General features: G+C 34.8%; 1 protein-coding gene across 5 annotated transcripts in view; it reads right to left on the bottom strand.

The window, feature by feature from the left end:
* The window catches only part of LOC137622091 (SET domain-containing protein SmydA-8-like), a 52,705-nt gene that overhangs the window by 12,734 nt on the left and 29,971 nt on the right, over positions 1-10,000 (bottom strand). For all 5 annotated transcript variants that reach the window (XM_068352576.1, XM_068352579.1, XM_068352568.1 and 2 more), the window contains 3 exons: positions 9,953-10,000; positions 6,785-6,931; positions 258-363 (listed from right to left, as the gene is read on the bottom strand). The exon at positions 9,953-10,000 is cut by the window's right edge and continues 99 nt beyond it. In XM_068352576.1, the coding sequence (XP_068208677.1) occupies positions 258-363; positions 6,785-6,931; positions 9,953-10,000 (301 nt within the window). The remainder of the gene's footprint in view (positions 1-257; positions 364-6,784; positions 6,932-9,952) is intronic.

Below are 10,000 nucleotides of genomic sequence, written 5' to 3'. Positions count from 1 at the left end.
TAACTAATCACCCTTATTTATTGTTTTTATCGATAAATTCGTGTACATTCAATAACCTGGAGTCAATGGCTAATCTTTGTTTCCTTTTATTTATTCATTTCCTTCATACACGTTTCTGAATCATCGTCAATTTAATTCCCTTATTTACTTCCATATCTATTAGCTGATGTAATTTACTCACTAATTTGCATTAATTCATCACAATTCAACGATTCGATCTAATCATTTGCATCAATGAACTTGCTTAATCAACTTACCTGTTCTCTCAACCACAGCTCCGTTCCTCTCCTCGCTTCGTTGTGACTCTCCATCGCCATCAACGTTTGGTATTTGTCGGGTTCCGATTGTTGAAGGCAAAAACACCTGGTGAATCAAAATGAGAATCCAGGTATTAATTCAGTGGTGTTCTTGTATTATTTTTCCGTTCCAATCTCCAGGCTTTTTTAGGCAACATCTCCATTTTAAAACAATTGACAAATGAACTCTTGACATATAGCAAAAACATTCTCTCTTTATTCCACCCCCTGGCCCTAGCAGACTTAAAATCATTGTGGAGGATTTATTTTTTTGTTTTATTTTATTTTTGGTTTTGCCAAATCCTGAGAGAGAGAGAGAGAGAGAGAGAGAGAGAGAGAGAGAGAGAGAGAGAGAGAGAGAGAGAGAGAGAGAGAGAGATTGTGTTAGCGAGCGAAAGTAGTTAGGTTAACGATCGTTTGTGGTGAGAAAGACTGTTGGTATAAATGAGATTGTTTGTTTACATGTTTTAGTTAGGTTACGACAGTGGTGAATGTTTCGGAGCGAATGCTTTTTTATTTGACTGCAGCATAAGGCAGTTGTGTGAGAGCTGGATTATATATATATTTTTTCGACCAGCGTGGAAGTGTTTTTTGATTTTCAAAGTAAGTACAGTTTTGTTTATCTTTGCTTGTCGTGATTGTGAATGATAGGAACAATTTATTATTTATCTTTGATTATAGTGCGATAGTTCAGTTAGCTAGAAGTGTTCGTAAGTGTTTTTCTTTTTTATTTTGGCAGGCTGCGATTCCTCCTTTGGAGAGACCCAAGTTTTTTGAAAGTGGATGTATTGTTGATGACTTGGCTTGTATTACGATTTTGTTTGGACTGCTCATTTGATTGATCAACTGTTGACGACCTGGCCTGTTTATTACAATTAAGATTTAGGATGATGATGATGATGATATCGACGACGATGACACCCATGACCCCGAGGAGTTAAGTCCGTTATGGAAATTGAAAACAATCTTCGGGTTTCATATAGTGGTGTTGTGCCATAAAAGACAGTTGGCTTGTGTGTATAGACAGTGTTGGTGTCTATAAAATATATATAAACATATTTATTTGGGTGTTGGTGTGCGGGTGATTTAAGTTTTGTTAGGGGTTTCGTTGATTATTTGAATGGTGGTTATTATATATTTAGTGTGAAGTTTATGATTAGTTGTAAGTGTGATTATTATTTTGATTGTGAATGGTTCCATGTTAAGTATTGTGGTATTAGGAAATATAGTTTTAAGGGTATGTTTTGTTTTGTTTGTCCTTTTGTCCAAGAGTCCAGTTGATAAAGTAAGGGGAAAGTTTGTGTTGTGGGACCATTGTCAGTAGGTGTGATTCAGGGTGTGGGGCTTGTTTTTTTTAACATCCCGCCACATTATTTTGGCGCCCGGACAGGGACTGCTGAGGTGGGATAGAAGCTGGACTGTTGGACGAAGGACGGAATTAGGTTAAGAATTTAGGATTAAGGTTGATGAAAAATGGAAGAGCAGAACAAGTTACTGAAGGAGGAATTGCGGCTGAGTAAGGAGCGTGAGGAGAGGTTGCTAATAGAGAATGAGAGGTTGAACTGGGAGAATGCGGCGATGCAGAAGGAGCTTAGGGAGTTAAAGGGGACAGTAGAGAGAGTGGAAGAATGTGTTGAGATGAGGATGCGAGAGAATGAAGAACGAATGGAGAAACGAATGGAAGATATGATGGGGCAAGTCATGGGGATGATGAAAACTATAATGGGTGAAGGTGCAGTCGGAGGAGTGTCCTCAGCTTCGGGTTATGGGTTGGTAGTGAAAGAGAAGGTTAAGGTAGGTGATAATGGGAAAGGAAGTGATAGTGATAGTAGTAATAGTGATGGTGATATTGAAGATAAGGGAATTAGGCATAGTAAGGATGAACAGAAAGGGGAGAGGAAAGATGAAAGGAAAGGTAAAAGTGATGTGAAGAAAGAGAAGAAAAAGTATCAGGCTGATAGCAAGGACGATCGTGAATGGGTGAAAGTGGTAAGTAAGAAAAAGGGTAAGAAGGGAATGGTTAAGGATAGGAATTTAAGTGTGGAAGTGGATTCATTATATTCGAATGAGGAAGAAGGTAACAAGGGAGTAGACAGTGATGATAGCAGTGAGAATGAACGTGATGTGTGTAAGACTGTGTTTATGAGAGAGGTACCTCGGTGTGAAAGGTTCAATGAGCATAGCAGTAGGGATGTAAATGATTTTTTCAAGGAGTATGAGAGGTATTGTCAGGATAAGTATGGTGATAGTAAAAGAGTTTGGGCTAGGGAGTTAGGAGAATATTTGACTGGGTATTTGTTGACGATGTATGGAGTGATAATGAGTGTAGGGGACGTTGATTATGAAAGTGTGAAAACGAGAATAATTGAGCAGGTAAAACGTATGAAAGGGAGTGTTAAGTATAAGCGTAAAAATGATTTTGATGAGGCAAGGATGAATGCAGGAGAAGCTATATCAATGTATGTATGTAGGTTGGAAACTTTAGCTAGGAAGAAGTATGGGGATGAAGGTATAAATGAGAATAAGGAGTTAATGAGGAAGTTTTTGGCAACAGTACCTGAGAATGTGTGTGAATTCATTAATTTGAAACGCAAAGAGAAAATGAGGTGGACGCAAGAGAGATTGACATGGGATGATATACTAGAGATAGTTGAGGATTATGAGTTAGATAGGTGCATGAAAGAAAGTAAATCTGTGAGTGTAAGAACTGGAATGGAAGAAAGTGTAATAGAATTTGATAGTTATAAGGATGCAATTTTGAGAGGACCAATGAGGGTAGCTGATAATGTAGTAGATAGGAGTGTTAGGGCAAGTAATGTGGGAATACCTGTAAGGACAAATGAAGGATTTAGGCAGGGTAATTGGTGCAATAGGGATAGGAGTGTGAGTGCACATCGAGGTATGTCAGATAGCCGTGTCCGTGATGAAAAGTGTTATAGGTGTGGGAAAGTAGGTCATAAGAAGAATGAATGCAGATGGGCTCTAGGTGCTTGTTTTGGATGTGGTGAGGTAGGGCATAGAATTAGTGAGTGCAAGAAAGAGAAAGAGGTTAAGTGTTTTCGGTGTGGTATGATTGGGCATGTGGCGAGTGGATGTCGTAGTAATCGTATGAATGTGATTTGTGGTAATTGTGGTAAGGATGGTCATTATGCTAGAATGTGCAAGGAGCCGCGGGGTAAGTGTACTGAATGTGGTGCAGATGGGCATGTAGCTAGGGTATGTAGGAAGAAGGGAATAAGTCAGCCAGGATGTTCGGGAAACTAGAGTGTGAGAGGGTTCAGCTGGGTGAGTCCTCCTGTGTATGTGGAAGGAATAGGATCAATGTTTGTGAGAATGGGATGAATAATTGGTTGGAAATGAGAAAGTATGAATCTAGTATGCATGAGAAGTTAGGGCTGGAAAATAAACAATTAGTGTTAGTTGAATATAGGAAAAAGAGGCGTTTGAAAGTTTTAAGTAAGGATGAAAAAAGGGAAAATTTTATAAGTAAAAGTGAGAATAGAAATAAGTATGACAAGGGTGTAAATGTGCAAGTGTGTATGGAAGATAAATGTGTTAATACAGATGAATCATGGCTGAGTATGAATGATACCTATAGTGTGTGTGGCTTTTCCTTAGGTGATGTAAAAGAAAGGATGACGAATGCGAGAGTGAGAGATAGGAGAATGATTAGTAGTATGAATGAATCTTTTACTAAAGTTGAGAATGTTTTTGATGAAATGGATGAACTGTTTACAGAAATGAGTGTAATTATAGGGCCAGATGAGAACGAGGTAGATATGATTGTACATGATATATTAGATGATAGGGATTTAGATAGGAATAGTGTTAATGTAGCTAATGATTGTGATAAGGAAGAAGTGAATGAGAGAGTATATGGAGGCCCAGTTACTCGGAGTAGAGGTCCCGTTCCCGACTGCGACTGGGTTATGAAAAAAAATAATGTAAGTGTTGTGTGAGAAGGATTTGGCAAAGTAAGGGGGGAGGAATGTGGAGGATTTATTTTTTTGTTTTATTTTATTTTTGGTTTTGCCAAATCCTGAGAGAGAGAGAGAGAGAGAGAGAGAGAGAGAGAGAGAGAGAGAGAGAGAGAGAGAGAGAGAGAGAGAGAGATTGTGTTAGCGAGCGAAAGTAGTTAGGTTAACGATCGTTTGTGGTGAGAAAGACTGTTGGTATAAATGAGATTGTTTGTTTACATGTTTTAGTTAGGTTACGACAGTGGTGAATGTTTCGGAGCGAATGCTTTTTTATTTGACTGCAGCATAAGGCAGTTGTGTGAGAGCTGGATTATATATATATTTTTTCGACCAGCGTGGAAGTGTTTTTTGATTTTCAAAGTAAGTACAGTTTTGTTTATCTTTGCTTGTCGTGATTGTGAATGATAGGAACAATTTATTATTTATCTTTGATTATAGTGCGATAGTTCAGTTAACTAGAAGTGTTCGTAAGTGTTTTTCTTTTTTATTTTGGCAGGCTGCGATTCCTCCTTTGGAGAGACCCAAGTTTTTTGAAAGTGGATGTATTGTTGATGACTTGGCTTGTATTACGATTTTGTTTGGACTGCTCATTTGATTGATCAACTGTTGACGACCTGGCCTGTTTATTACAATTAAGATTTAGGATGATGATGATGATGATATCGACGACGATGACACCCATGACCCCGAGGAGTTAAGTCCGTTATGGAAATTGAAAACAATCTTCGGGTTTCATATAGTGGTGTTGTGCCATAAAAGACAGTTGGCTTGTGTGTATAGACAGTGTTGGTGTCTATAAAATATATATAAACATATTTATTTGGGTGTTGGTGTGCGGGTGATTTAAGTTTTGTTAGGGGTTTCGTTGATTATTTGAATGGTGGTTATTATATATTTAGTGTGAAGTTTATGATTAGTTGTAAGTGTGATTATTATTTTGATTGTGAATGGTTCCATGTTAAGTATTGTGGTATTAGGAAATATAGTTTTAAGGGTATGTTTTGTTTTGTTTGTCCTTTTGTCCAAGAGTCCAGTTGATAAAGTAAGGGGAAAGTTTGTGTTGTGGGACCATTGTCAGTAGGTGTGATTCAGGGTGTGGGGCTTGTTTTTTTTAACATCCCGCCACATCATGGTATTTGCCTTACTAGCGAAAGTTGTCATGCAACATCCTCACTTAAAGACAACAGTACGCACACAACATACATACATATATATATATATATATATATATATATATATATATATATATATATATATATATATATATAGATAGATAGATAGATAGATAGATAGCAAGTTGGCTCAGGCTCCAGCCACCAATTGAGATACTACCACTAGAGAGTTATTGGGTCCTTTGACTGGTCTGACAGTACTACATAGAATCCTTGTCTCTGGTTACGGTCCATTTTCCCTTTGTCCACATACACTGAATAGTCTGGCCTATTCTTTACATATTCCCCTGTCCTCATACACCTGACAACACTGAGATTACCAAACAATTCTTCTCTCCAGGGGGTAACTACTGCACTGCATTTGTTCAGTGTCTACTTTCCTCTTAAAAAGGGTAGAAGAGACGCTTTAGCTATGGTAAGCCGCTCTTCTAGTCTTGGGTAGTGGAATAGCCTCTGTACCATGGCCTTCCGCTGTCTTGGGTTAAAGTTAGAGTTCTCTTGCTTTAGGGTACACTCGAGCACACTATTATATCTTATTTCTCTTCCTCTTATTTCGTTGAAGTTTTTATAGTTTATATATGAAATATTTATTTTAATTGTTGTTACTGTTCTTAAATATTTTATTTTAATTGTTAATTAATTCTCTCATTTCCTTTCCTCACTGGGCTATTTTCCCTGTTGGAGCCCCTGGGCTTATATCATCTTACTTTTCCAGCTAGGGTTGTAGCCTAGCAAGTAATAATATATATATACATCTATATATAGGTATATATATATATATATATATATATATATATATATATATATATATATAGTATATATGAGACCCTTTGCGTCAATAGGTGTGGGAGGATATATATATATATATATATATATATATATATATATATATATATATATATATATATATATATGTGTGTGTGTGTGTGTGTGTGTGTGTGTGTGTGTACAGATATATAAAGTATATATATGAAACACACACAAACACACACACACACACATATATATATATATATATATATATATATGTAAATATATATATATATATATATATATATATATATATATATATATATATATATTATATGCACCAGGTTTAGCTATTAGAATTCTGGAACTTGTCATCAAGAAGGACAAAGACTTATATTTCACCTAACCAGTTGTTGAAACAGTTGAAAATTAAGAAAGGTCTCTTTAGAGAAAGTAAAAATCTTCTCCTTCCAAGCATTTTACTTTCCAAAATACCAGAGTTAGGAAGACAGTAAAGTCTTCTAAAAAAAAAAAAAAAAAAAAAAAAAAAAAAAAAAAAAAAAAAAAAAAAAAAAAAAAACCACTTTACCTTAGGGGAAGGAAGGATTCGTAAATGAATTGTTCTTCAGTAAAATCCGCTGCACAGGGCTGGTATCCGGCAGCAGCGAAGTATTTGCACTCCAGCGGGTGGTAGCCCATCTCCTCGCATCTTGGGCCGCACAAGGGCCAAGTGCATCTGCCAAAAGAGGGAGAACGAGTTTGATAACAATTATTAAGCGCTTCATGAGTAGTCTTGCGTCTATTTTACCTTGAAAGTTTGTCAATGAAAACTACATATTTATAAAATGGTTATGCTTCAGAAATGATGTCAAACATGCTTTATTGAAAAGACCTTGGAAGAAAGATACATTTCTATAGTAATGCATAATTTCGGAAGTGATTTTAACTATTTTAATTGATGTGTTTAGAATATGTATATAATTAGATAAAATTAAAGTAACACCTCACATGTGGTGCCAAAATTAATTGTACAAGACTGTTAATAACAATTAGAAAAGAAAATAAATGAAAAAAAAAACAAATTCCCAATGTAAGTTCAAATACATTTTAATCAAAATTCGGGTGAAATAGCTATATAAATGTTTTTTTAAATATTCTTAATCCGTACGAATGTTTTGTTAAAAGAAAAAAAATTCCATGTTTACAAATCAGTATGAATACGATCAAACCATTGCCAAGTCCCTTAAGCTTCTTGATACTTGAAGTTTTCATTAAATAAACCAACACGTTGCTGTCTCAGAGCGTTAATGATTTGGGGTGGGGTGTGTTTGGCGGCATAGGTCAACCTGCTGAGTTATCAGGAGCCATTACCTGTCCGTCCCTGGTCTTAGCAAATGTGGAGAGGGGCTCGAGTGCTTATATGTGTATATGTTAGGTCTCTATGACCTTGTGCAATAGGATATTAGCTCGTCCCTTGCTTCTGCCGCTTATGAATGACCTTTAAAAAATTATTTTTATCTACTCAAAAGCAAAAGGCTTCTTTTTATCATATCATCGGATAACGAGAACAATTCTAGCGTGTATATATTTCATGAAACAAAAGAAATCTAGTTTTTTATTATTCTTATCAGTCCTGAAACAACCTATCGGAAGCCCTGGTTTGTGACAGAAACCAGCCAAAACTGTTTTTGTTTTTTTTATATTTCGCTCAAAATTTATTTAAAGGCCGAATTTTTCTGCAAAAACAAGCGACAAAAAAAAAAAGCCAGGAGCCCAAAAGGTGTGATCAGGTAGTAAAGCTGGACAGAGAAGCCGAACTCTTTGTGTTTTCTCAAATTTTTGCATACGTAAGTAACGTAATAATAATCTAAAATATCCTACACTTGAACAAAAACCAATTATTAGATAAAAAATTATCTAGATAATACCAAAACGTCTAGTGAACGTCTGGGTTCTCAGGAAGAAAATAGAATCTATAAATGTAATAACATTTGCATCTAGCAAAATTCAAAGCTAATAAAAGTACTAATGAAATAAAAGTTTATATTGAAAACATGTCACCAAAATGTTTCCCAATTATAGACGAATATATTGGTCAAATCTCACTTCTTCATTTTCTCAAATATTCACATGTCATTTAGATAAAAAAAAAAAAAACTCATAATCACAGTTGAAATGAAGTCTAACGATTTTCAGTTACCCCATTTCTGAAACCTTGATAACAAACATTTTCAATGAGGACTTTGCCCTTTTCTATTTATTAATTTCGGTTAACTTTAAATAATGAAGAAAATAAATAACTGTTAGGAATCCTAAATATAAAGGTGTTTCCTATTCGCCAATTTTCTTTTACTTTTATTTTTAAAAATTTACAGTTTGGATTGGATCTATGACTTTGGATCATTTGATCCAGCGTTGCAGCCGTAGAGGTTATTCAAAGCCAATGGGTAACATTGAATATCTCACAGTTGCTTTAATATGTAATAAATGAAAGTGGTCGTACAGTAACATAGAAGTGAAGTAGTAACAAAATCAAAATAGAGGGCTGACAGTACACCGCTCGAGGCACACTTATGGCACTAACCACCAAAAGGTATTTGCAATGTTTATATACATTGCTAATGGATCGAAAATACTTTTATTATTTTATCAGAAAGTAACGAAATAAAATCATATCATACTGTTATACGAATTTGTGTAGAAGTTAGACTTCCTCTTTCATAATATTGTTCAGGGAAAGATATGTGACTAATGGGTATTTAAGAATCTACAGCTGGGGTTGTTAACATCAAGGCCAATGGTTAACATGAGAACTATTTCAGATTGATTCATAGAAACTTAAATTCTATTGTTGTATAGTATAATTTTATCCTTTACCTTGTTTTCTAAACTGTTTTCCAAGATAAAAGGCAACTAAAGAAAATTGTTTTAAAGTCAAACCAATGTTTTCTGATGCTAAAATTACATTTCTATGTGTAAATAATTTTAAAATTTTATAATGACATCAATAAAAACATGTTTTATTTATCAAGTCATGTTATACGAATCCTTTATTGTTGAATTCAAACATTGAATTACCTAATCTAGAATCATAATTGAAAATTTAATCTTCAAACACATTCATGTAAAATTATGATTGTCAAATAGTGTCAATTTAAACCACTTATTATTTGAGCATTTTTCACATACAAAAAAACTATCTTTCTATCAAAATTTGCTTTCCATGTATGAACCCTTCGTTTGAATTCTAACTTTATTAAAACACAACAATTATGAAGAAAAAAACCTAGAATTATGATTATACTTTTTATGAGATAACTTTCTAGATCATCACTGTAACCAGGTATAACTCCCAAAACTATCAATCATTCGAACAGGTGACAACAGTTACATAATCTACTTAATGATTTATCAATCGTCGGAGTCTCATAACTCCCTGATGATCGATCGTTAAAATAATAGTTTTAGAGGTAAAACACTTTTGCCATTTTATTAAATACACTAGAATACTGAAATAAAAAGGCATCAGATACGTCATCTGTCGACCAAATGAGCATGATCAATACGTATTTATCATCCAACACCTTCTTATGTATATGACTTTTCACAGTATCAAACATAAATAAATAAATGAAATAAACTTCTAAAGTTTCCACATAAGATGTTAGAAAAAAAATTCAATTTCTATTAGTTCCAAATTTTTCATACAGCATGTTTTAGAGTCATTGACTCTACAATATTGAACAAATCGACCTACTTTGAGCACCGGTAACTATCCCAGGATTCCAGCTGCCTGTAGCATCCC

The sequence above is a fragment of the Palaemon carinicauda genome, chromosome 2, assembly GCF_036898095.1.
Source record: "Palaemon carinicauda isolate YSFRI2023 chromosome 2, ASM3689809v2, whole genome shotgun sequence".
Taxonomy (NCBI): domain Eukaryota; kingdom Metazoa; phylum Arthropoda; class Malacostraca; order Decapoda; family Palaemonidae; genus Palaemon; species Palaemon carinicauda.
The sequence above is the reverse complement of the archived record's forward strand: the minus strand, read 5'-3'. Positions and strand labels throughout refer to the sequence as shown.